We start from the raw sequence: 27,459 nt of genomic DNA on the forward strand, positions 1-27,459 counted from the left end.
CAGTGGAGTCGGTGAGGGATTACACAACTATCTCAATTAACCAAAGCAACAAAAAGGCTCATTCATTTATTTTACCCAAATATTTAAAGCCAGACTACATTTCCCGAGTCTCCTGAGACTTTTTCTCACTTCTTCAGAAAAAAGCATATTAACCCTTTGATGGACACAGTAGTACATATGAGTTACACAGGGAGGAGAACTGCTTAGCCCCACAGTTTGGAAAGTGTGCTATAGCAAGAGTCATTGAGGATATGTGTAAATGCTAATGAGGACTACAGTATCTAAAGCTGATTTACATACCACAGAAGTACAGCCTGGTCTGCTCTGATCTTTCTTTATATGACTGGAGACTAAACTGAATGCAGAATTGGGACAATGACCATTTGCATGCTTTAACGCTCAGGAGATTATGTTGCTTTTTTATTGGTGCCAGAATCTCTTGGATCTGTTATCAAAGCGTTGTCTAGAAATCTAGTTTAAAGAAAGGCTTGCCAGTTCAGTGCCAACCTCTATGAGGGAAGTCCCAGCGTGTCCTCACCAGAAAAATGTCCATATAGGTTGATTGTTCAAGCAGCTTTTTAAAATGTTTATTGTTAGGCTGCAACCTCTAGTAGCAGTGGTAAGTATGACAGGAGCAAATTCAGTCAGGTGACATAGAATAAAGAGATTATAAGCAAACAACTTTTAAAATGCTTGTTTTTAAAATGTTGTTGTTGATCAGTTTCAGATCAGAGGAGATTCCGGAGCAACTCCAGGTGTTTATTAGTCCAGAAGCTCCAGCTCTGCCCCGACTCTCTCATCCAGAGCTCCCCGTCATATGACTGTTGTCTGTGGGCGAGCAGCGGCTCTGTCCCTCTGCTTCGCCCGGCCCTCCCCACACAACACTCTGCAAAGCCCCACGATAAGCACACATTTTTTGTTCAAGGTGAATATTTTAAGCTCACGTAAATTTTGCATGAATTTTTGCATCTACTTGTGTCTTAATGTCATATTTTTAGCAACAGTACTGCTAAGGCTTTCAGAAAAACAAAATTTTGTTTGTTGTGTCTACTATATATTGTATGTGTGCAGTATGTCTGCCTTTAAGTTGTAGCTAGCAGGATTTAAAGTTTGTCGTTGTAATGGACGTGTTGAGTTACAAATTTTCAGCTATCCATCTCTAGATGAGATTTGCTTTCATTTTAACCAAAACAGCTCACTCTTCATTTCTAATTTATGTGCCTTAACTGTGAATTGAAGCATATTTTGTGCATGTGCTAAGTCTATTTGCTTTCCACTTACTAATGTAAATGTTCTATAAAAACTGCAGGACTTCACTACTTACAACACAGGCATTTTCAAACCACATAATTCACCCTAATAATTCACCCTATGATTATTACCCAGTGGCTAGTGGGATGTAGAAACTTTTCTCCTACAAACTACTGCACACCTCAGCAAACTTTCAGATTGAGGCTGTGTGCACTTCTAGAATAAAAAATTGCTGGTATCCAGGTGGCCTAAGGGTTTATTGACCATGTCATCACAATTTGAGTCGAGGACCAGGGGAGGTAGGGAGCTCTGTTGCATGTCGTCCTTCATCTCACTCCCCTCATTCTAGTCAGTGTCTACTGTTTCCTGTTTAATTAATGCAAAACTATCCCCAAAGTATCTTAAAAGAGCCCAAATGTGCAAGAATCCACCACTCATTGATCAAAACAACAATCAGAGCCTGAGTGAGAGCATGCGCCAGGAGGTGCAATATAACATTTTCATTTTAAAATGCAGCCCTTTTGCTGACGCCGTTTTCATTTTAAAACTCTGGGGTAGCTTGTTAGTGCTGACAGGCAAAAACGAGGACTTTGTAAACAATAACGCAGACACACACATTTGGCTTCCTGATTGGGTCTTGTCAGTCTTGGCATCTTCCCGATTTGTCAGGCTCCTATGACATGACCCCTCTCCAGAAGAAAACCTACAACTTCAGCCTGGACTACCAGCAGTGAATTCAACATAAGCCATGTTTCCATCCAATTGTCATGCGAATTTTAAGAACTTTTGAAATGTCGCAAAAAAGAAAAACAAAAGAACAATGCAAATTAGGTGCTTTTCCATCAACAAGACGTATAGGTTACAAACCAGGGAGAAACAAAACCTGTTGCTAGACCTGACGAATAAGAATCTGTGAAAAATGGAGACAGATCTTCAGGATTGTGTTTCAAGCAGGCCGTGTCCCGTGCGTAATGGGAATATCTGGGAAGAAGCCAACAGCGGAAACAGCTGATCAGATGTGAGTTACAAGTTGCTACGTCAGAACTTATTCGGCAAAAGTGTTTCCATCTCCCATTTAGTGCATTAACTCTTTTTCGACAAAGGCAAAAACCACCTCACGCAAGCGTAAAAACTTTTTTGTGAAATTAAGGATTTTTTTTTCAAATTTTGCCGTTTCCATCAACCTTTTCTAATGCAATACTCGAAATGTGCATAAAAAAACCTTGATGGAAACATGACTATAGATAATGAATTACAAGCGTTACTGAGCTTGATGTCTTTGCTTGCTATCGTTGAATCTTCGGCAGCTGCCGAGTACACAATCTGCTTTCTGTATACACTGGCACGCGCATGTCCAGGTCATGTGATTTGCATTTTTAGTTGTTTTAGTACAGACGGACATCAACACTGATTTGCGGTTAAAATGCTGGTGTGGACAGAGATCGAAACAAAGACGTAGTAATGTAGATGTAGCCTAAGTCAAGCTCAATATCTTCAGCGCACAGCTTCAGGAGTTTTGGAAACACAATGGCTAAGAAACAACCACCAGCAATGAAAGAAACGTTCTGCAGTCAAAACTAACAATTGAACATACAATGCAAAACGTTCTGTGTCTCTGCTGCTCGTATCACTCTCCGCTAAGCCCCGCCCACCACCTACAACAAGGAGCCAGTTGCCTCTCCAAACCTGGTGACCATCTCGCCAGGACCCTGTTACTTATTGCATCGACTCGCCTTCTCAAAGACGCCCCTCCAATGCTTTGTGGCCCAGGGCAGAGTGCTCCAAGCCTCTGAGGAAGCTGCGACAATATCTAACACCAGGATGAGAGGCTAGTAGTCCTGGCGCTGATTGGTTGTTTTGACTCGGGGCAGGGGATTCTTGCAAATGGCAAGAGCAGCAGTAGGAAGCGCCAGAGGAACATGATTTTTTTTCACAGATTAGCTGTCTCATGTGCTACTGTCAGGATATGGTGACAGTTTTAGCAAATATGACAAAAAATTATTTTTAAAAGAATTCCCTTCTGCTGCTTTAACTCCACAGAGCAGTATCATACATTGTCATAATTCACTCAGCATGGTACTGATAAATAGAAGGACTGCGACATTTCACCTTGACAAAGCTGAGAAGGTATGCAATGCTCCTTCCATTCATCACTATCGAGGATCTCTGCTAAGACGAAGCGCTTTATTTGCTTCATCTTTATGAGTTTTTCTTTCTAAACTGCTCACTTAATCCTTCTCCAAGTCGTCAATGTTTCACTTACAAAAGACAGAGATGAAGAGAGCGCTTAGATTAGCTTGGTGAGGAAACAGGAATCCTTTGAGTGAAGTTAGCACTTTAATGACGTTTTAATCAGCGGGCTAACCGACATGCGCTGCTATCGAAGTCACAAAGAATGTCAACACCAGGATTATCAACATCTCTTTAATCTTTAATTAGCCTTTATCAGAACTGTCACATAGCAACAGAAAAAAGTCATACACATTTCAGCTCCCTGAAAGAGAAGCCTTTTATGTTCTTTTAATACATGAAAATACCCATTTTGTTCTGTCAAAATAAATACTGAAGAGTTTTATAAAAGTGTTTTTTTTTGTCTCCTTTGGACAGTTTGTGGAATTTCTTTTCTTTATATACACATTCATGCTGTAAGCTGCAAATATAAATGAATAAATTAAAAAAAGAGAGGGAAGGGATACAGGGCATGAATGACACAAAACACAACTCAGAAAGTTGCACAAATGGAAGCCACTGTCAAAATCATGCTTTTTGCGCCACATTTCCATTGGTATAATTCTTTCTTTAATGATAAAACTGTCCTGCATCCTGTAATTTCAAGCAATAGCCTCTCAATCAGAAGCTAACAAACTATTCCTTGAAACCTCTGAAGGCTGGAAATAAGTTGACATTCTTTCTCCTCACTTTTCTGCAGAAAATGTGGTATAAAGTAAGACTTAGATAGTGGCTGCATCTGAGAAATGCTGCAATCAGGTAAGATGTAAATGTCTAAGGGATATTTTCATTTTGCAAATAAAACAGGCGCTGAGGCTGAGGCTGAGAACTTCAGTACCAAATATTACCTGGGAGGTTACATGAATGTATAATCCAGCATTTGAAAAAAAAGTCATCGACATGTGCAAAAACTAATGAAACCAGAAACTTGGTGATTATTCCGGATAAATGCTTGCTTACTGGAGCTTCTGTTTCTGTTTGAAGAAATACTGAACCATCAATAACAGGAACAGTTTCTTTTCCAAATAGAAACACAAAAGTTATTCTAAAAATGAATTCAACATACATACTGTACCATGGGATATGTAGGAGGCAAACGGCTTTAAAAGGCTACAGATTCTGCTTAAAGAATGGATTCTTAATGGAATAAAATACCTTAATTATTTTTGATACTCCTGATTTATCCTACAATGCAACCCTCACCAATCACCATGTCAGCAGGACATAAATATAGTATTTAGTTGGTCTGTATTAGTGGCAGTGCTGCTTTCTAGCTCTAAAACATCCGAAAGGTTTCCAATATTCTGATAAAAGATCCTTTCATTTATCTTTTCTAATTGCTTCTGCTTTGTATAAATTCATATTCTGTCTGAATGTGTGTGGTAGTGGATCGATCTGTGCTGCTTTATGAGCAAATCAGGGAAAATGAAAAGCGAAAGATAAAATAAGACAATGTCAGAACTGTAATCATCAGTTCTGTGTTTCAATCTTTAGATAGTCCCAAAGAGTGTTGAATTAAATTTGAATTCTTGTTGGTTGGGTTAAAAAGGACAAATGGTGAGTGTTGATTAGTTATATATCTTTCTTTGTCTGTAAAAAAAAACTTTGAGAAGTGCCTGTTATATGATAAATGGATATTTCACTAAAAATGCAATCATGGAAAACTAGCCATGTTTCCATCCAATTTCATGAGAAGTTTAAATGGAAATGCAAAAACGAAAACAAAAAAAGAAACTGCGAATTAGGTGCGTTTCCGTCCGCTGGTTTGGAGCGAATAAACCAGGCTACAGCAAGCATAGTTCTGTCAGACCTTACACATGGCTGTAATAAACAAGACGTATGCGTTCCAAACCAGAAATAAAACCAGTTTCATGGACCTGAGGACCATGGATCACTGATATTTACTCAACCTGCCCTTTACTTGGTGATTTCCTACATGTCCCAAAATGACATTCAGCAACCTCCAGAGAAAGCTGGATTTCAGTCAAGGTGGGTGTTTGGAAATTAAGTTACTTTCTTAACCCTCAGTGTGTCTGTGGTTGCATTCATGCACCCTTACAATAGAACAATTCCAAGGCTAAATTGCATTCTTGTCTTTTCACTTACATCCTGATATCATCAAAAGACGTATAAATAACATGCCAGTTTCTTAAGTCATTTCGTGTGGTACTCCAATGCATTTTTTTTTATTTTTGCATGTCTTACATTGTATAGAAATGGCGTGACATTTTATGCCAGCTGTCACAGAGAAAAACACCAGGTGTGGGATGTAAATAACCATGAAAGTCTGACAATAAGGTGGTGGTGGGGTGGTTGGATGGATGGTAAGCCGGTCTCTGACCAAAAAAGAATTATATTAAAAGACAAAATGAGTTTTATTTAATTTTTTTAGTTACGTAGGGACTAAACAGCGTTAAATCACATGCGGAAAGCTTAAAATGCATTGGCATGGTACGCGAAATGTCCTTAAAAGTGGAGTGCCATCCCATGATATCACGTTGTCACTTAAGGTCCAGTAGGTGCCGAAACTGTCCTCTGTACCTCTTACAAAACAAAATGGCTGCTTTAAAAATAAACTGTTCGCTTTGATTTTGAACGACTGATATAATGCTATTTTTCACTTCCTTAAATTGTTCATATGTCAAAGCATTTTTTGGTGTGAAAATTACAATAAAATTATTACAACATTGATGCCTATGATGATTTCGGAAAGCCAAGCAGGCGTTAGGAGACAGTTTAGTTGGTCTTTATCTCGCTAACGAACACAGAATTCAGCAAACTCTTGGTTGACCACAGCTCACCTCCAGCCTTCTGAGCTCACTCTGTCTGTGTTCACGTTAACTTTGTGTATTGAATCCCACTGATGTGCACATGGAAACATCAGGCTCAAATACCATCAATACTTAAGATGTATTTTTACAAAACTTTAATCCAAATTCCTTCACAGGTAAACGGATGCTCTAACTACTCCCTTCTCCTTATTCTACCTGACATATCTGTGTGACCCTTTGATCTCAGATGGTTCCCGACTAGAGTGTGCTCAGATAGATTTTTTTTGTATCTCCTGATGTGTTTGCTACATCTCCAAATATGGTCTTCCCTACACTTTTCTGCTCATTAAATTTCATGAAGGTAGGCGAGCTTGAGTTTCCTAATTTTAGACCATTGAGGAGCTTCCCACACAGCACACACATGCACACACAAACACACACAAACCTCTCCAAAGAAAAATGGACATGCACACTGCCTGACGTTAAGCTTCCACAGATGTCCTGAAACTGCAGCCTTGGAAGTGGGTGGCTCATGAACAGCAAAGTAAAGAAAAAATAGGCAGAATATAGAAAAACAAAAAATGCCTGCACTCAAGCCAAAATCTGTCTGCTTTTATACTCAAAGAAACAAACAGATATTTTTTTCAAAAGAAAATTGTAGGTTTAAGGATGCTGAAAAACATGAATATCTTTCCTTACAAAAAAAGATCAATTTGCAACTTAGCACCTCAAATGTCTCTATAGAACTGTATTATTTAGTTAAAATTCTGCAGTATTTGTTCTTTCTTTTCCAGAAAACTACACTACTCTTCAAAGAAAATATGACAATGGGAGATTGTTTAATTGTTCTAATTTGAAAAGTAAAAAAAAGGCTATGTGGTGCTGTTTTAAGCTTTGAGTAATTTGTTGAGGAAGCAAAATCAAACATGTAAAAACATTTTCTATTATAAATAAGGAATTCTGATTCTCATTACTAACATTCCCACTTTATGGTCCATTTACACAAAGTTGGAAAATTAAAATCATCAGGAAGTTAAGGCCAGATAAGTATAGTCAAACAATGTGATTTTCATCACATACTGTAAAACTTTCTCACCGTAAGTTGAAAAGCAAGTTGAAAAGTTTAATAACAAATTAACAGAAATTGAAACGGTTGGGAACAAATGGCAACTGGTCCTAAAGCATCATTTGCCCAGTCATTGTTTAATAATAAAATAAGTCATATAGATCTTAATTATTTTAAGAACATTGGAAATAATTGAAAAATAAATAGAATTCAAATGCACACCAAAGACGTCCATGTGTTGTTTTTGTGAGAGATTATCTATTTAAGGAATTACTCTATATGCCCTAATATCTTCAGAAAATATAATAGACTAACTGATGACACGGATAAATTCATCCTTCCTTAAATCACAAAATGTGCTTGTGCTTCAATTACGGAAGAGGTCACAGTTTGAACAAGTCCATTTTGGTAGGAAAACACAGGAACAAAGAAATGTATATACTTGTTCATCAATGAAGAAACGTTTCCCATTTTCTGTCTACAGTTTGATGCTGAAAATATTAACAACACTGGAGCAGCCCCAGAAGTTCTGCATACATAATCTCCTCTTATGATAGCCTCAATTACTCTTCCTTGGCAACTTGCTACACCATAAACATTAGAGCATACACAAGAACTTTTCACAAGTTTTTCATGAGACTTACAAGCTGTGAATGGACTGAGCCAACAAAAGAAGCTTTTCAGAGAACGTCAGGGACAAAGCATCCTGAATTTGCACTTGAATGATTGACTGTAAGAACTGTATATTTTATGAATTGCTTTTTAACTCGCTGTATACAGATACTTCTGTGTTTCAAAACAAGATGTTGCACTGAAACAACTGAAATAAAACAGCTTTAGCTTTCTTCCAAGAGCACTGGGGTGAAGAACATCATCTGAACCAACTACAGGAAATTACTTGAAATAGCAAGGGATTATGGTATAAGGAGGAAGATTTTGACATCTGATAGCTATCCGTTTTTAATGCTTGGAAAGTCAACACAGATTTAGGATAACTACTGTTTGGGACCATAAGCAGCTACTGTATTTCCTTGTGTGGTTTTAATAACTGGTGTAAAAGCCAAACAAACAACAGTTTATTTGAATACATTTGTTTTGACTCCCCCCTTTCTAATACTGTAGGCTCAAACTTGGTGGGATGCAAGGCTACCAGAACTCTGTCCATTAGACAAGATACTTGTGAAGGCATTTGTCTGTTGTTTACAGGTCTAATTTTAAGCCACCACAATCGCACCGTTCACCATGCTGAAGTGCCCTTGAGAAAAATACTCAATCCCCATGACCTATAGAATAAAACTTTGGAGCACACTGAGCTTACACATGGACAGCCGAGAATTGGATTATGCTGGAGGAATGGTTTGAGAAATTTCTGGGGGTATTTTGATACTTTGAGTCCACTGTGAATCATCATTTCAATCCATTGTAGCCGAAATTATCAAAGCTGACAACAGCGCCTGTCAGCGCCTGAAGAACAAAACTACAAACTTCCTACAGAAGGTCGAGCCTAAAGAAGGTGAACAATATTCAAATAATACATTTTGGATATATCTCTTAAAAAGCCTGCAGATGAAAATGATCTCTAAGTTGATTCTGGTACAATACATAAACTGTCATTGGCAACATTTCTGTTGTATCTTATGCATGGTCCCTGAAAATATATATATTCAAAATATAGAATCAAATAGCATGATGGTAAAATAATTTGAATTGAATTGAAGTGGACAGAACTACAGTAAGGTGTACATCATGTCTGATAGTCTGATACTGAACAAGCTACGGTTCCCTTCCGCTCTCCTGGCTGAACTGTAATGTGTGAGGCTCATATTTATGTATCTGGAGTAACATGAGAGCTCATGTCATTTGTGAAGTTTCAACCCAGATTGGATATTTCCTCTAAACCGTGACTTGCTAAACTGGTTCAATGAGCTTGTCTCTGCAGGGATTTGCAATTACCTCGCCTGCCCAATGATTACAGTCAAGAGCTTTTTGGCATTTCTTTGTGCCTGTGAATCAGTGCTCAACCGTGTTTTCATCTGATTAACTGATTTGAGAGGGCTGTGTTTGTTCCTATGCAACCCTTTTTAGGAGGTTCACTTCTGTTGGTGTGTCTGCTTTGACTCTGGAAGACACAATGTTCACTGTCGGTCTATATTTATAGGTGTCTCTTTCCAAAATGTAAACTTTTCATTAACTAAAAGTCATATTTAAGCTCATTTATAATACATGGTTGGTCTATGAACTGAAACTCACTAAATTTGGAGATGCATTGCTGTCAATGCAAAAAAAAAAGGCATATGATCCATAGAAAATTGGTCAGCAACCCCTTCGTGGGTTTTTATGAGAAACACCAAACCATAAACCAAAAGGAGTAAATGGTAATCTTGGGTCCATTTCAGACATTTACAACCACATTAGTATCCTTTAATCCTTTCTCAAACTCAAACTTAGAACGCTTTTGATGAAGTCATCTTTTAAGTTGCATTAAGTCATTTTGACCACATAGAGGCAGAAAAGGCCCACAGTATGCTGACAGACACACAGCCCTGAGTCTATAAAGTTAGCCACAAGTTTATAAAGTTTTGGCTTATGTATTAGCAATCTGTAGTGTGCATCCAGTATTCACAGACCGACATTATCATCCTATTGAAGTTGTGCTTCTCTCCACGTGATGAATGTAAGTCTACTATTAACTCCTCTTTTAGATCTGATTTGGTCTCCACCAACGCCTGAGAAAATAATCTGGCTCTAGATGTTCCACTTTCTTTGCCAGCTAGTTGTTAACTTGTCTGTTTTTTAGTGCTGCACATAAATAAGTTTAACCCCTAAATTGAGTTTATTTGAGCTTATTTGGTGACCTTTTGAATAAATGAAAGATTTATGCTGTAAGCCACAGGTACTGGAGGCCACAGAGAGAGGAAAATTTGCAGGGGAAAGAGAGGAAATGAAGTAAAACTAAGTATAAAAAAGGACAGGTTTGCATTATGCGTACAGGTAAAATGTTGGCTTTAGATCTCTGTTTCCATTAATATTATATACAAATGGAAACATTTCTGGTACATTCTTTAATTTGGCCTCCAAGGGCATTTCACACATACTAACAGCACACATGAGGACATGCACATACACACTCGGAAGCACACTAGTATGAAAACATGCATCACTATGGAAACACACATACAAAAGCATGCAGACTGCAAAAACCTGCAAATGTAATCACACATACACACACACACACACACACACACACACACACCGTAACCATGCACATCATCACAATGCCCGCTGAATCATTCATGAGCAGCTTTTATGCGGTGCAGTCCTCTTAACTTCTTATTGTGTGGAAAACAAGGATTCGATGAACATGGAGTGTGAGCTAGCAGCCTCTATAATAATGCACTTTGACAGTTTAGGTCAGGGATTTAATGCAGCCTTGCAACCACATTTTCATTTCAGCTTAGTGAGGATTTAGCAAAGCTGGAAAGCTTCGACCTGGGAGACATACAGGTTCTTCAGCTTTGGGTCTAAGACTGAGACACGTGATTGTTTAACGTGATGTTTAGCAAAAGAAATATTGTTCTCAACTCTGCCTCTTTTCGTAAATAACACATATTTTACCAACATATGCTCATTTTATAAGGGACAACCTGCTAAAATCTATTGTCACTCTTTCAGATTGTATACTGGAAAACAATAGAGAGCATCATATAATAATCAGAAATAGGTCCTCTGTATGTAATATCAAATAGCTTTGGCAGCATAATTCACTTCCACAACTCCCAGTTATTAATCACATCTCATGCTGTGAAATTCTCCTACACATTCCACCGAAGCTGCCAGTTCTCCACAAGACAAGCTGGACTTCATAGATAGCTACCAGTGGGCCTGCTGATGGGATCACAGTCGCATTCTGGCTCTGATTTAGCTCGACTGGGACAGCTAAGTCTCTATGGGCCTGCAGATGGGAGAACCAGCATGACAGAAACGGCATGAAAAAGCCGGAGAACTGGTTTTGTTCCAGTCTACTAGGTCCCTGTCACCTTCAAAGACCACAGGTTGAGTTCCAGCTGAACTCTGAAACCAAATGAACTCCCTGGCAATGTCACATTCCTCGCCTGGATTCCTAAAGTTCTATCAGGTCTCTGGCTTTTGGAGCTCTGCTGGATTTGTAGCAATTGATTTGAGCTCCAGATGTGTGGAGGCTGTGGTGTGTTTCCATCGACTCCGTGGTGACAGTGTGAGAGCCGAGGTCTTTGAAGATGTAACTGACGAGTCGTTGTTGGTCACAAGCAGGACTCGTGGGACTCTGTGACGGTGTGCAGAGACTTTTTTTCCTGCTGCATGTGGTTCCCGTTGTGAAGGACAGAATACCTGAAAGAAAACAGAGGGAGGAGTGAAGAGAGAAAAGTATAGTTAAGTAATACTTTTTAGACAGTTGGTCAGTCAAAACAAGTCAAAACAAGCAATTTCAACTTGGGCTCTCAGAACATTTTAAAATATTTTATGACATTTGATAAAAAACAACCAATTCATAGAGGGAAAAAAAGAAAAGAAAGAAATGAAGTGTATTAGTTGCAGCTCTAAAATATGTATATAAATAGTTTATATGAACACTGACATTGATTAATTAAGAAGTAAAATGCCTTAACTTTGGTCTGAATGCTATTCTGGTCTAACCCTCAGGCAAACCTTTCTGAAAACAGTTCCTCTTTAAAAGTTTAACAAACTGCAGAGGCAGAAAAAACAATCTGATCTTTGTCCACTCTGCTGCTACTGGGCAAAGCCACCACCAGGTTCTTGTCAAAACAAAAAGAGGTGGCAAGTTGCTGCAGCTGCTCCTGTCTGAAAGGGCCCTGACGGATAGAGCAAAGGTGCAACAGCAGTTCAGCTGTAAAGAAGAACTTGTCCAGCAGCTTCATCTACACCTTAAAACGACAATGATCTTCCAAACCACATGAGCTGGAGCAGCATCACAATTAGTATGAGAGATGGTCCTGTTGGTCCGATCCTTGCTTACTGGAAAAGTGATCGCACTGTCTGGATAACAGGAGGGTAGTTCAGAGAAGAAAGTCCAAAGGAGTGTGTTTTCATTTTATTATTCATATGGTTTGGAGTGACGTATTTTAGTATAATAAGTTTAATAACCAAAATGAGCAAATAGACATAAGCAAAAAGGAAGTCAGGGATCACAGCATCCAGATAATATGGTAACATTGCGATTATATTACTTTATGATGACATATAAAAGAAATTTGAGTAGGAGGATGTGTGAGAGGAAAAGTAGTTCAGCGATGTTACAGTAATTGGTTCAAACAAGCAATTCTAATCAGAGAAGAAGCATTTAGCAGCAAAAAAGATGAATGTGTCATAGAATCTAATGCTACATGTCTAACGTGTAGCTGTAATTGGTTCACGCAAACAGTCTAGCACAAACAAATTTTAATGTGACATTAGTGCACAACAGCGATCACAGCTCATTTCAGGAGCAAGAAGCAACTATAAATCAACTATAAGAGAAACCCATTTGGCAGCAATAATGGGTCTCATTTGTATATAGTCTATTGGCTTCACTGCATTTGAATAAGAAGAATGGATATCTCTGTGGTACACATGCAAGTATTCATGAGTGTGTGTGCGTGTGCATGGGGATATGTACAGTCAATGATTATGTACATTTTGTGTAGACAGATCTCTGTATATGTACAAATGTATGTGTGTGTGTGCATCACAGAGGCCTCACCGCAGGCTAAAACCATTATGAACTGTTTACACAAACACCCTGACCAAAGAGTCTTCCTGCTGCCAAACTGGCCGTGAAATTTACCTTCCCGACAACCTCGAAAATTTAGAGCTTTTCAAAAGGAAACAGACAACAGGTTCTCGCCAGAGTGAAACCAAAAATTGCTGCCACATTGCGGTGTTAAACCCTCAGCTGGTCTCACTGTGGTTGTTTGAGTGTGACGGGTTTTCTGCTTATGCTCTTTAGAGGAAACAAAGATGCTGGAGAGACATGTTTGTAAGGAGAGTTGGGGGAGTTTTTTAAAAAATATTTCATTTAGTAAAGCACAGTAACAGACATGTCTCTATTGAGCATAAGCTTACTAAACATTAATTTCATAATTTTTGAGTTATGGTCTTTGTAGCTCACATATTCACTTTTGGTGCTTTGCTGCATAAATCTTCATCATCTAAAATCTGTACTTTTATGCTTTAAAAGACTGAAATTAGTCCAAATGATGCTATAAATGATGCTGCCATCTGTGAAGTGATGTGACAGCACACCAAATGGTGTTTAGACTAAGATAAAAAGCGCTGTGTGATTTTTAGGATTTTCAGATAAACTGAAGTCTTAAAGGCTCTTGTTTTGGACAGCTGACATGGTTTTCACTGTAGAGTGACAATATTTGTCTTTGACAGAATCTTGTTTGTGACAGCAACATCATGTCAAATAGTAAATATTATAAGTTGCAGCATTTGTTTTCTGGAAAAAAAAAGTTTTTGTCTTTATGGTTCTTTTTCATCTAGCATGCGCTGCCATTTGTGTCTGTCGGTTTATACGTTTATTGCCAGTTTCAGCAGAGGTGGAAGTGGTTTGAACCAACAAATTATAAATTTCCCCCTTATTGTTATCAGTATTTTGCTATTTAAATCATTATTTTGAAATGAAATATAAATATTAAAACAATAAAACAACCCTCAAGTTGGTATATTGGTATGGCCTATACCCATGGCCTCCCGAATACAATTCATGTCACTAATGCTGCATACAGAGGGACTACTGGGTCTGCACCCATCTACCTAACATAATACAAGCCTACGCCTGGCTCTGCCATCCCTACACACAAAGTAATCTCAGTCCTGGCTGTTCTCATCTGTGACACCACGATGGTGGAACGAGCTGCCACACGCCATCAGAGCAGGGGCGTCCCTCTCTGACTTCAAGCTCTTGAAAACTCATCTCTTCTGAGAACACTTTCTCTTATAACACTGCAACCCCTAAACTCTAACATGCACTTCCTGTGCTCTTTTTCTTCTATCTCCTTACAATTCTCTTGTATTGATTGCACCTTTCCGTTAACGCTTACTTCTTTCCTTAGGTATTTACCCCGTTGATGCCATATGTGCTATTAGCTCTTACTAGTATGTATTGTCAGTTGTAGATCTGTATTTGATGCTCTGTTGATGCTTGTATGTTATTCCTCAAAGTCGCTTTGGTTAAAAGCATCTGCCAAATGAGTAAATGTAAATGTAAATGAGCTACGTAAATATTTAAGGTAATAAAAAAAATAGCCATGAAAAAGAAAATATTGTACATATGGAAAAAGTCACATATAGCTCTACATCACCAACTTAAAATATTTTTAACTTGGATAAGTATGTTAGAATACTAAATAAAATTTGTTTTATTAAAGACTGGGCCAACGTATCACCAGGCTCTATCTTTAAAAATACACATTAATATAAATGATCTTCAATATAAAGTAAACAAGATAGTAGTATATAGCTCTACTTTCCATCCATAATTTATAAATGTGGGGGGTGGGGATATGAAATGTCAACATGTTACTAGAGAAAACCTCTCATCTAAAGTCTCATTGAAATGCCTAAAACTCTTAACATAAAAGAAATAAAGAACACAGTGAAAGCCGGAATAATCACTGATGTATGCACGACAATGTTAACATAGAGAAATATGTATCATCATGTAGAGAAAACTGCAAACTGTGTGTGTGTGTGTTCATTTAGAGCATTTTAAAATTTTTACATTTGAATCAAATAAAAATTTGGAGCCTGACATGTGGCCGCATCCATTCTGTGTTTATTTGTGGTTGTGTTTGTACGCAAGTGAGCCACCAGGCCAACTGGCAGAGCGGGAGACAGGATGGAGACTTGTTTAATGAGGCCAGGGGAGAGAGAGACAGAGCCGGATTACAACCAGACTAAACATCTCTACATATTTTGGGCAGCAATGTGGCGAACATTCATCTTGATAAAATGAATGAAAAGATTTTGAGTGTGCTGTATAGCAAACCCAGACATCTGTTGTTCCTGATGAGTGGGAAAGGAAAGAGAAAAGTATCCAATAAAGATGAATATGGTCTAAGTCCAAATAACATTGAAAAATGTATTTCAAAACCTGCAATATAGAGTACTACGATTGTATCTCACACTTCATCACAAATCACTTTAGAACTTTGATAACTGTAAAAATTACATTATGAAGAAGCTGAAAAACACAAGGAAGGTTGTTTCGTTGGAATTAATGAGGAACTGATTAAAATCTCACTTATTGTTTAAGATTAAAAGCCGCAAAATGATTGCAGATGTTTTATACATCCACCTCCATGACACCAGTGAGTGATATAATAAACTGTCTCATATTTAAGTTAATGCAATTCACGCTAAAGCTTCATCAGCACTGAGGATGAAATCTGACCTTCCAGTGCTCTACCTCCACTCCATTAACCTGGGAATTAACCTTTGCAAATAAACATTGTTATATAGTGTAGAACTTGTTCTAGCTTTGTTTGTTGAGTGTATGAAGGAGATTTCCATTGAGTACAAACGAGATTAAGATAGTTTTACAAAGGTTAATGTAGTTCATTTACAGGTTATTACTGTGGACAAATTCCAAGAGGAAATCTTCTAGTGTGTCTAGACACAGCACAGTAAGCAAAGTCAGCTCTTTAAAAGGGTGAACAGAAATTAATTAATTAGTGAAATAAAAAAACATTTTCAAGTATATTGGCCTTATTTGTACTCTGACCATCATGCATTTTTTACTTCATCAAAAGACGTTGAAAAAGGTTTGAGGGCAATATTCTAAACCCAAAGAAAAATGCAGAATCAGTAAACGTGTTCTTTTGGCCCACAGTTTTTTCTTATTTTCCAAATCTATTTTTGCACACAAACAACTATTCCTCTTTGATGTTCATATTTCTGCACTTTTTATTAGTAAATGCTCCGTACTTGTATAGCGCCTTTCTGGTCTTTTCGACCACTCAAAGTGCTCAAGTGCTCACTAACTAAGTGCTCACACACATTCATACACCGGCGGAACAACCAATTCAGGGTTCAGTATCTTGCCCAAGGACACTTCAACATGCAGCCTGGGGGAGGCAGGATTGAACCGCCAACCTTCTGATTAACGGCCAACCCGCTCTAACTCCGGAGCCACAGCCGCCCCTACAGCACAGTACTTTGATTAAAATGTTTGAATATTATAAAAAGGGTCATTCTCTCCAACGCATGAATGTAATTCATTAAGGGTGAAGATAATGGTCATATATATCCACCTGGCTGGCTTTCATGATTTCCCAGCCAAACACAGAGACATAAAAAAATACACAGCCTAATTCTATTTTGGCAGTTATTTTTTCCCTGCCCACAGCATGAATGATTTCTAAAGTCATGATGAAATGTTTTGCCTTTATTCACCCTTTTTTGAGCACCATGATCTTTTCTAACTATTCCCTGTTTTCATCACAATCAATACCTTTCATATTCCCTACTGAAACAGCAGCTTGTTCAGTGACTTGCTAAACAGTAGTCTTTAGAAATGACTTAAGTATCTGGGTTGGGCGATATGAAGATATACACTATGAGATGATGGAAATTCCATGATTCTACTATAACAAGAGATGTATATTTTCAGCAGCTGAATGGTCGGAAGACTATTAAGGTGCTATATAAGTACAGTTGATTTATAAGTGATCCAATCTTTCACTTTTATAGCCTGTGGGCTGCTAACACCCCACCCCCAAACTGACTCTCTGTTGATGACCACTCTAGATTTCTCGCCCTCTCTCGACTCCCACTAATCACATACGGAGCCTCTCGCTCTCTCCCTCTCCCTCTCCACTTCTTCTGATGATCCCACTCAGAGTCCTTTTGTCTGAAGTACAATATTTGATCATCACAATCAGGGAGCCTTTTCCTCCTCTTTCTTTCTTTTCCCTGTGCTTTGACAAGGGTCTGTTTCTGTCCAGATCACAACCTACCAAGACAACAAGTGGACTGTCTCAGGCACGTCACTCGAGGCAACAGGACCCGACTGAGAAACAAGAGCTTGCAACCCACTGTGATGCTGATGAAAGGACAGGAAGGAGCATAGGATAGGAATGGGTGGGGGGTTGGAGGAGAGGAAGAAAGATGATAAATCTGAGATGAATCCAACAGACTGGAATTTGAATAGAAAAGAGATTACACAGTATTGAGCATTTTATGATCAGATTATTCAAATTTTATACCCACAAGGAAAGTTTGTTTTTAGCTCAAAAATAAAAAATGTGCATGTTTGCAAGAGCAGCATGACTTTTTAATAAAGAAATAAGTTTAAAATATACATAAAACCCTGAATGTTATACAACCCTTAAAACTCCTCTGACCTTGAAGGAACATTTGTTTGCAACACGAAGCTCTAAAAATGTGCAGGTAAGCAAAAGCATCATGGGTCTTCACTGTAAAACGAAATACGGTAGGTAAGTGTCATCACCTCAATTACGGTGACAGTGAGTAATGTTTTCTGTTAGGTGGAGGTTGGGAATAGAAAGGGAGAGAATGCAAAAATGGAAGAGGAGAAGGAGACAAAAAATATTTAACACAAAGGCAGTTCAAGAAGATTTAAGATTCGTTTGCAATCTTTTGACCTTAAAACTCAGTCAGAAGATCAAAAATATGACTGAATAAGGACAAAATGTTGACTGGGACTCCAGATCCCAAAGATTTATTGCAAAAGTAAAATTGCTGACACCAGGTCTACGGAAGGAATCAGAAAGTTGGCCTTTCATGGGATTAAATCTTGCAGGCTAGTTTTCTTTCTCTCCTGCTCAATGAGGCTGGTCTGAAGACACGTCAGAAAGCATTAAGGAGAGCAGAGAGATTTTTAGCTGGGGCCAAAGAAAACCCAATCTGAACCAGGCAAACAGAAACAGAAGTGAAATTCCGAAGGATTGTGGCTGCACAGTGTTGTTTCCACAGTGAGGGCACCATGAATATTTCATATATGGTCAGAGGAATCGAGGTGTGGGGTTAATGAGTAAGTGGTGTGAAGTGTGAAGTTGACAATCATAGATTTTGTAATGTTTGCAAACAGGTTATTGAAGCCGTTTTGTGAGCAAAAGCTAGTGGTTTTAAAATCCCACAGCAGCTGAAAATAGTGGGTAAAAAAGCAGAATCAAAAGCTCACTTCTACCTAATTTAAAGCTGGAATGTGTGACTTTAATAAGGTAGTTGGAGGTCTTTGCATGGAGTCCCACAGTGTAGTGCAGAGATGCACCAAGTTAGCTAGAGAGACACCTGGAAAGCAAGAGCTCTAGTGAGCTAGCTAACTCACTAGCAAGGGAACTAGCAAGTGAGCAAGCAGGACAATAAACTAGCGAGCAAGCTAACTTGCTACCAGTTTTCAGTGCAAGACTTTTTCTTTTCATCAGTTATATGTTTGTGATGTACATATGGCAGCCTAGTCTACACTGTTACAGTTGGGTCATGGTCAAGTACAATTTGTTCAACAAAATCAGCAAAGGAAAATTTTATGTAGAATATTTTCTAGTTCTGCTCCTCATTGCAGTGCAACAAACTAATACCAACAAAGATTACAAAGAAAAAAAGAGCTAATCTGAAAAATCTGTTTTTCTGTTTGGCCAACTTGCTGAATACGTCCTTTAAAAGTACCTCATCAACAAATGAAATATGATGCTATCCTGCAGTGCACCAAAAAACATGAAAATTTGAAGCAGTTCAAGTCTAATATGCTGCTGAGAGGACAACTCCTCTGAGCCTAACTTGCATATCACAACTCCAGCTGCTCTGCTAATCAGCATACAAAACACCAGTGTTCCCCTTCTTCCCTATCAACTTCCCTCGTTAGGATCTAATGACAGCCAGCTCCCCCCGCCGAGCCATGTGGGATTAGAGCTTGCTTTGCAAAGCGTCACTCACTGCAAACGAAAACAGCCTTACCCTTTCTGTCTCAGTGATACCATCTTCAATTTCAAGCTTGGATTCAGAGACAGAGATGGGGGAGGAAGGGCGTCCATCATAACCCTGCTGAGGAAATCTCTGGGTTCATACCAGGGCACTGCTTCAGCCCGCAGAGTTATCAAGATGGATGCTTTGATTCAGCCTGTTATTTTATGTTTTGTCTTTCCTTTTCTACTTCCTTGATGAGAGTTTTTAGGACCATGAGCGTCAATCAGACTCGAGTCCTTGAGTGTCGCAAGGATGATGGACCTGGCCTATCTCTAGTATAATAATAATGTGTGGAACAAAACATTTTCAGTATTCGAGTATTCCTTTAATCATTTTCATATCAAGGAATGCAAGGTTGAAATGTGTCAACACTGGGTTCCTCCAACATATTCTAGTGGCATGAAGTAGTCTTCTACATGTCTTTTTAAACTGTTAGTGTATTAGCTTTGCATACCACAATAATTATATAAGACCTACTAAAATAAAAGAGAAAATAACAATGGCAGATATTCTCTGTAATAATTTTCATTAGATATTTTGCCAAATTACACCTTTTGTCATGTTATTGCCAAGCGCAGACACCCAGGCGACAAGGGATTTGGACTCAAATCCAGACACCAAGGCCGAGCAGGTACAGTTAGTAATGTTAATTTAAATAGCAAAACAAAAGATGATCAAGCTTACACAGAGGTGAGGCAGGCAAGGTCATACCAGGTAAGCAGTTCAACAAAAGCAAAAAAATCCAAAAAGGCAGGCAATCCAAAAACTGTAATGCAAAAGACATGCAAAACACAGGCAGTGAAAAATGTGAAAATGCAGACCTATACAGAACAGAAAAGGCACGGTGATTGGACATAAGTGGAAACACTCAGACAATCAACACAGACAGGGAGCAAAGTTTAGACACGGACACCAGAGGCAGATAACTTCAAAATAAAACAGGAAGCACAGAACGAATGAATAACTGACAGGACAAAAACATAATCAAGTGCAACGAATACCTGACGTTCCTCAAAAACAAAAGACAGGATTGAATTGGAGCTGGAGACCTGAAGTCGCCTGAGAACGACCAGAAGGCCAGACTAAGGGGCTGGAGAGGACTGAAGGGTGACCAGGAAAATGACAGCAAAGACAGAGCCCATCTGGGGGTTGGTGGCGAAAATGTAAACCTTGTGGAGGCTTCCGGCGACGACGTTGCCCCTCTGGAGGTTGGGCAGGAGGTCGGCGATGTAACCCAAGACCAGGCCCAGAGTCTTTATTTTTTTTTTTTTTTCTTCAGGCCCAGAGTCTAATAGATGGAGTGCGAGACCAGAGTCCGGCCACGGGGCATCTGGAATGGAGCAGTGACAGGGCCGCCGGCGACAGGTACTTCAGCTAAGGAGGAACCGTGGGTGAATGCTGCAGAAAACTGCAGTAACACAACAACAGAGTTTTGCTGCAGCTCAGCAGAGACAGAAGATTGTTGCAGCAGCTCAGGGGAAACCAGAGGTAGTTGCAGCTCTGTGACTAAGTGGGCAGGATGTCACTGCAGCACAATATAGTGAGGGTTTTGCTGGAGCTCATTTGTAACAGGAAGCTGCTGTACCTCAGCAGTGCCAGGATGTTACAGATGCTCAGCAGTGCCAGGATATGGCAGATGCTCAACAGAGTCGAAAGAGTTGACTAGGCAGCTGACTGGACACAAAGAGCAGGAGTCGGCCGGACTGCCAATAGAGAACCAGACCGGACTGCTGATACCTATGTGGTACTGAATATCATAGTCTCTGAGGGAGGAGAGGGAGCTGAGCAGCAATGAAGATGAGGAGCTGGGCAGTGATGAGGACAAGGAGCACGGCAGCGGAGGCTCTGCAGTAAAGAGAGGTTGAGGCTGCCAATGACGTTGGGAGCCATAACAAACTAGCTAGCTGGCTGGTTGCTAGCAGGTCCCAGTGGAGGCTGGTGGCAAGAGGGCTGGTTGCTAGCAGGCTCGGAGTAAAGCAGGCAAATGCTAGCTGGCTTGATGCTAACAGGCATGGATGCAGGCTGATTACTAGCAGGCCCAAGTGAAGGCTGGTGGCTAGCTGGCTGGTTGCTAGCAGGCCAGGATGAGAGCTAGTGAGGTTGAAGCCTGAATGCAAGCCTCAGAGTTGTAAGGTGCCTTCAAACAGAGCTGCTAAATTCTTATCCATGGCCAGAATGTTCAAAAGTCTGGGCCTTGACAAAATCATTTTCTCCGTGTAGGAATACACAAACAGTCTATGCCTTAAATCCATTGAATCTTCAATGGCCTTGTGAAATCTCTCAATAGTGGAGCTTACCTCTTTGAGCTCTTCCATTAAAAAAACATATGTCCGCTGGGTCCATAGAAGTCATATGATTCTGTTTTGCACCTTTCCCCTCTTGGATTGCAGTGGGTCAGGTAAAAGCCTAAACCTTTTCCTCAAAACCTAGAACATTTTTGTTGAGTATTTGTACTCTTGGACAAGCTGACCTGCAGCCTTGAGCTGAGCAGCACTAAGTCTGAAAACACTGAACCTCCTGCTCTGTTTGTTTCAGAACATTAAAACAAGGCTTTAGCCTGGACACAAGCACTGAGGCATGAGGGCGAAGTATGCAGGCAGGCCTGTGGGTGAATAAATACAGCACATGCATGCACGTGTCTCCAGTATGTGTGTGCAAACTATATAGCATGTAGGCACACACACCATGATCAGAACACAAGTATGGGATTTGAGTCATTAAGTAATCAGGATCTTCCTCAAGAAGATACACAAAAAAAATTCAAAATACAAAGATTTGAGGTAAAAGGTACCATGGTTTGTGTGTGTGTGTGTGTGTGTGTGTGTGTGTGTGTGTGTGTGTGTTTTAGGAATGCGTTTGCTGCTGGCTCTCAGTAGATCAGAGGTTTGATTATTTCTGGATGACTGACGCCTGCAACGGTCCATTCCTCAACTAATTGCTTACATGACTGGAATGAGGAGAAATCACCACTGCAAGTGTACGTGTACATGTGTACATGTGTGTGACTGAAATTGCACATTGTTTGTGCCAGACCTGCATATAAGTTGTGTATATTAAGAACTGTAATATGTTTGTGTGTGTTTGAATTCAGGCTTCTGTCAAGTTCTGTGAAGCTACGGAGTCCATCATCCTTCTTAGGTATTAATCAACAGTACACTAGAGCTGTACATATAAGAGGAAAAGTGTAGCACATAGTCTTTATTAAAAATATTTCATGATGGTAATGTGTTCAACATGGAGAAAACTATTGTATGTATCTTATCATTGTGAGTATTTACACAATTCTTTCTGGCACCCAAAATATCCAAAATAACAGTATGTTTTCACCTTGACCTAAATAATACAAGTGGAACAAAAAGGGGTGTCGCTCCCTACCCGCATCCACAGCTATTTATTCTAGTATCTCTGTGGGCTATGGCTGACTATTTGGGAAAATAATCTAATTGCAATTTATTTTTACCAATATTGCGATTGAGATTCACTATGCAATTATTTTTTAATAAGTGATGTACTCTTCCTCTTTGACATGTCTGTCTGTCAATCGGAAATTTCATCGGCCACTTTTGAAATGTATGCGCTAAATGACGGAATAACAATGAGCTCATTTAGGTACATTTCATCTTAATGTAATTCAATGTTCAATATATTTATACAAAAACATAAGCATGTTGGCATACCCAACAGGACCTTTGTCTTTCAGTACAAGACAATCACTCCACCTTACTTAACAACCAGGTATTTCAATTGAAGATGCACGATCAATCCAGCATTGTTACGGTAGGGTGAGGGTAAAATGGGTTGCTTTATGAGCAATGGTGGAGAGGAAATATGAAATTATAATAATTTCAGAGAGTCAAGTCATGGCATTAAATAATATCATATAATGTCATCAGTTAGGCCTACCCACAGATGACAAGAAAGTTCACCACAGTGTATTATACAGTATTCACACAATACTAAACCCAGAATACAACCAACAATTAATGAGTCCTTATCGCAGTTTAAATCTCCACAAGAGTCCATCTCTCAACAAATAGCTCCTTTTCTGTATTCAAGTAAGCAAACCAAAAAAACCTCAGTTTGCGGTTCAATACAAGAGCTGGCCAATGAAAATAAAACAAAGTGACGCCTCTTCCGTCAAATAGATAAGTTTATTATCTCTCCAACAACAGTGGAGTCCCCCCCCTCCCTCGTAGCCGGCCGATGCTGCTTGTAGCCAGCACTCTGGCTGTAACTCAGGACGGACTGGGCCTCTTCCAAACTTGAAACGCCATCACAGATATTCCCTGAGCTGACTGATATCTGTGTGTGTGTGTGACACAGGCGCGTGAACCGATCGCCACAATACGCTAAGTACACGTGTCTTTCTGTTGTACATTTTCTTTGTCTGCCAAAGTGGCCTACGATTTCACCCGCCACCTCCAACAATTTTTATTTCATTGCCTGTTTGACAATAAAGTTTTCTCAGTGTTCTGTTAAGCCTGAGGCCATTGTACAACAAGTACAGCAGTACAGCGAATTTGATGTTTCCACTGCAGACAAATGTTCTCTCGCCCGTCATGTAACCATAGTGTAATCGCAGCGTTTGCTTTACAAAATCTAATTTTATCATATTAGATTTTTGTTCAGCCCTAAATACTCAGCCTGTCCCAAAACAAAAAAATCTTAAATATCCAGTCACTCTAAAAACAAACTAAAGCTGAAAAGATAATAAAAACCCACTATAATACCATTACATTACATAATGAAATTTCTTAATGCCATTCCATAAAAGGTGACTGTGAATATTGTTAGCAAAATACCAAAAGTTATGACTTTTAGGGCATTTGTGTCCAAACCACCACATTATCCAGTATGCTGGACACACGATACCATTTTCTCCCAAAATGGAAATGTATCGTTTTGGAATGAAACATATTTATTTCCACATCGCTGCATCTAATGCTCATTATTTCTTGGCCAACCAGTCGGTTTGGTTGTCTGGGCAAATTAGATCCTCCTAGACTGACCAAAGAGGTTTCCCTGTCTTTATGTAGTGGGAGAACATTCACACTGGCATTCCATTAGCTACACCGCACATAAGACGATTGTATAGACTGCAGGCAGCAGGCCGGCGGCATCAGCACAACTCCGGCTAGCATGAAGAGCTAACCAGGTCAAGGTTCAAGCAGGGCCAGGAGCTACACTGTGTGCATATAAGTTCTGCAATCACTTCAACTGTACAAGATTTTTTTTTTCCTATTGCATTTTTTTTCATTTGCAGTTAATTTGCAATAATACAGATCAAATTTATACTTCTACCATATTTCTTACACTTTCAGAGGGAAATATTGTACTTTTTATCCATTGCATGCATAGCTGCTTGTTAATTTAAATAAGCCCTTTTATCTGTAGGGAAGTACTGTGGTATTTTCACTTAACTCAAGTATCCATCTAATCACCTTCACAATCCTCAAGTAAGTTTTTGCACTCCAGAACATTTTCAGTAGTTTGTACTGAGCCTTTTTTAGTTGCTGTGAAGGAAGTCAGCTAAGCATTTAGCATAAAAAATCTCAAAAGTAACTAGTACATTTTTAGTTAATTTAAGTGCATATACACCAAATTACACTTACATACTGTATAACATCAGATCAAAAAAAAAATTCCATAAGGCAACAAAGAGCTGCTGTAACAAACTGACTGGAAGACTTTGGCAATGCAAGTCCTGATATAGCCTTTTTATTTCCAACCATTATCTTCAGCAGTCTGAGAGAAACATATCAAGCATTTGTAACTCACTAAAATGTGAAACCGCTGTGTGTTTAATAACCTAAATCACGCATCTTTAGCACACATCATACCATGAGAAGAGAAATGGAACTAGAGGTCAGAAGCACATAAAATCCACAATTAATATCATATGATTAGGCTTTAACTGAAACAACTTAATTTTTAAGATTCAATGCTTTGATAGAAGGAGACTGATTGTGATCTCACAGTCAAGCTTTTAATAACTTAAATTGAGTGAATATATCCAAAATCGTAACCCTATCCGTTAGGTAGGGGGCGTCAGTGTGCATGTGTGGGCGTAGTGTGTGTGTTTGTGGTAGAAGAGGAGTGAAACATAGCACCAGCTATGCCGGTGTTGTGCCGAGGTGTACGTGCACCTCGCGGGACGTTCAAATCATATATCACCATTGCAGTGACAAATGAATGGAGACTGCAGCTCTGCAGCTTCTCAAGATTAAAGCGGCGCAACCGTGTGTTGTTGTTTTTTCTGCGTGACTGAGGACCAAATAAGCCATCAGTTTCTCTGTCAGACTTCAGGACAGACACATGAAGAGACTATTTTAATAATGAAAGATGCTTATTGGCAGTGCTGTCCCCTGATGGCATGTGTTGCCAGGAGAGGAGCACTAATGAGTGGACATGTGCACAAACGCACACAAAGGCACACATTTTTACACAACACATCAGGAAGACACAAGCAGCAGACTACCACCACACACACACACACACACACACACACACACACGCTGACAGAGGCAGCTGGTGTTTACATCCTCACCTCACCAGCAGAAGACTCATTGAACATTTATGCCTTGTCAGAGTTTGGTCCTGTCAGCCGTTAAAGCTTAATCCAGTTATCAATTTGACTTCACTCAGTTTACAAAGTGAAAACTGAGTAAAGTCAAATCTGACATATGGACATACTGATGAACTGTGCCACGGTTTTATCATCAAGAAATCCTGAGGCCATGTTCTGTGTGGGAAGATCAGAGCTGAGCTGATGCCATGTTTAAGCCAAACAGTATGTTTTCCTACTGTTTGTTTATGCATACTGAAGTCCATGTACTCTCTTCTGTACACACAAAGAATAAGCCTACAATGACTGAAAACATGAGCATCTGTCTAACCTACATGGACTTGTGTTGTCACCACTGTACAGTCTGTGTTGTTCGAATGAAACTATCAGCAGGATAATGGGAGTGTTTGATCTGATCCCTGATTTATTTCCCTTGTTGGTAACGAGGCCTGAGGACAGTATTGCCAGTCAGTCCATCTGTTTCCAACCCTCAAGCAAGATAGATATGCTCACAGCTACAATTAGTAAATTTGCTATTTATATTAATGGTGCCACAGATGAATAATTATCTCACAAAACAGTAAACTATGAATATAATCTATAATGTAATGTGGATAATGGTGGATTTACCAGCACTGTCTGGGGCTTTTGATTTAGTCAAACAGTCGTAATCAACAGTTGAAATTTGCTCAGTTGGCAGTTGAGATGATCACCTGATAAACACTGGGCTCATTTCCTTGACTACTGAGTAAACTCCATCTGCTGAGGAAGACCTTGTGACAGGGATGAAAGTTAGTCTTCCCTTGAGTTGGGACTATATTGTCAAACAATATCTCTGAATACACACAAAAACCTGCAGCCTTTTTGAAAAAACAAAATCTGGGCTTAATGCTGTTTATCAGCAGGCTGTGGAATCCCAGATGTAGAATATGAGGGCACGTGTTATTATCACGTTAACGCATTAATTAATTAATGCCGACATTTATTTTATCTCACGTTAATGCAGTTTAAAAATATATATATATTTTGAAAGTCCCTTGCTCACTGGCTCTGAATACACTTACAGTCAAACCATGGGTCACAGGAGTGGTGGGAGGTTGATCAGCCTGCAAATCACTGCACCTAAACAAGCAGGTACTTGGAGGCATCGTGGGGGAGAAGTAGTTACAAAAGACAGCACTCCGCAAGTAAACGGCAGGCCCTCCATTGAGAGTCACCATGGCAACAGCTGTAGCTTATTTAACTTAAAATTATAGGCTGCATAGCTTTACCCGATAGGCCTACATCTAGTCTGCGGGGATGCTGTGCCGTGCGAATTCCCTCCTGTAGATGTCCTCTTTAGTGAACAGTAATAGATTCTGGAAACTCACAAACAGGGAGGATCAGTCTCTCTTCCAGCGATTTGTGCTGCGCCCCGCTTAAAAAAAAAGTTCAATACAATTCAACTTCGGCAGTGGGCGTGTGCGTGAGGCGAGCACAACCGCAACAGTTTCACGGGAACGCGCCCGCTTGTCGCTACACCGTGTGCTCGACCACTTCACCTCTGCTGGTACCTGTTCAGGTAGGCCTACCAGAGGCTGTTACACTTCCACAACATCTCCGAGGGACAA

General features: G+C 39.5%; 1 protein-coding gene across 2 annotated transcripts in view; it reads right to left on the bottom strand.

Moving 5' to 3' along the window:
- Positions 1 to 3,659: 3,659 nt before the first annotated feature.
- htr4 (5-hydroxytryptamine receptor 4) overlaps positions 3,660 to 27,459 on the bottom strand; it is a 182,647-nt gene continuing 158,847 nt past the window's right edge. For both annotated transcript variants that reach the window (XM_038700090.1, XM_038700091.1), the window contains exon 7: positions 3,660 to 11,685. In XM_038700090.1, the coding sequence (XP_038556018.1) occupies positions 11,598 to 11,685 (88 nt within the window). In that variant the 3' untranslated portion in view covers positions 3,660 to 11,597. The remainder of the gene's footprint in view (positions 11,686 to 27,459) is intronic.

The sequence above is a fragment of the Micropterus salmoides genome, unplaced genomic scaffold (genome assembly GCF_014851395.1).
Source record: "Micropterus salmoides isolate LMB-PRFRI ecotype aquatic unplaced genomic scaffold, ASM1485139v1 Ms_hic_scaffold_5, whole genome shotgun sequence".
Lineage (NCBI taxonomy): Eukaryota > Metazoa > Chordata > Actinopteri > Centrarchiformes > Centrarchidae > Micropterus > Micropterus salmoides.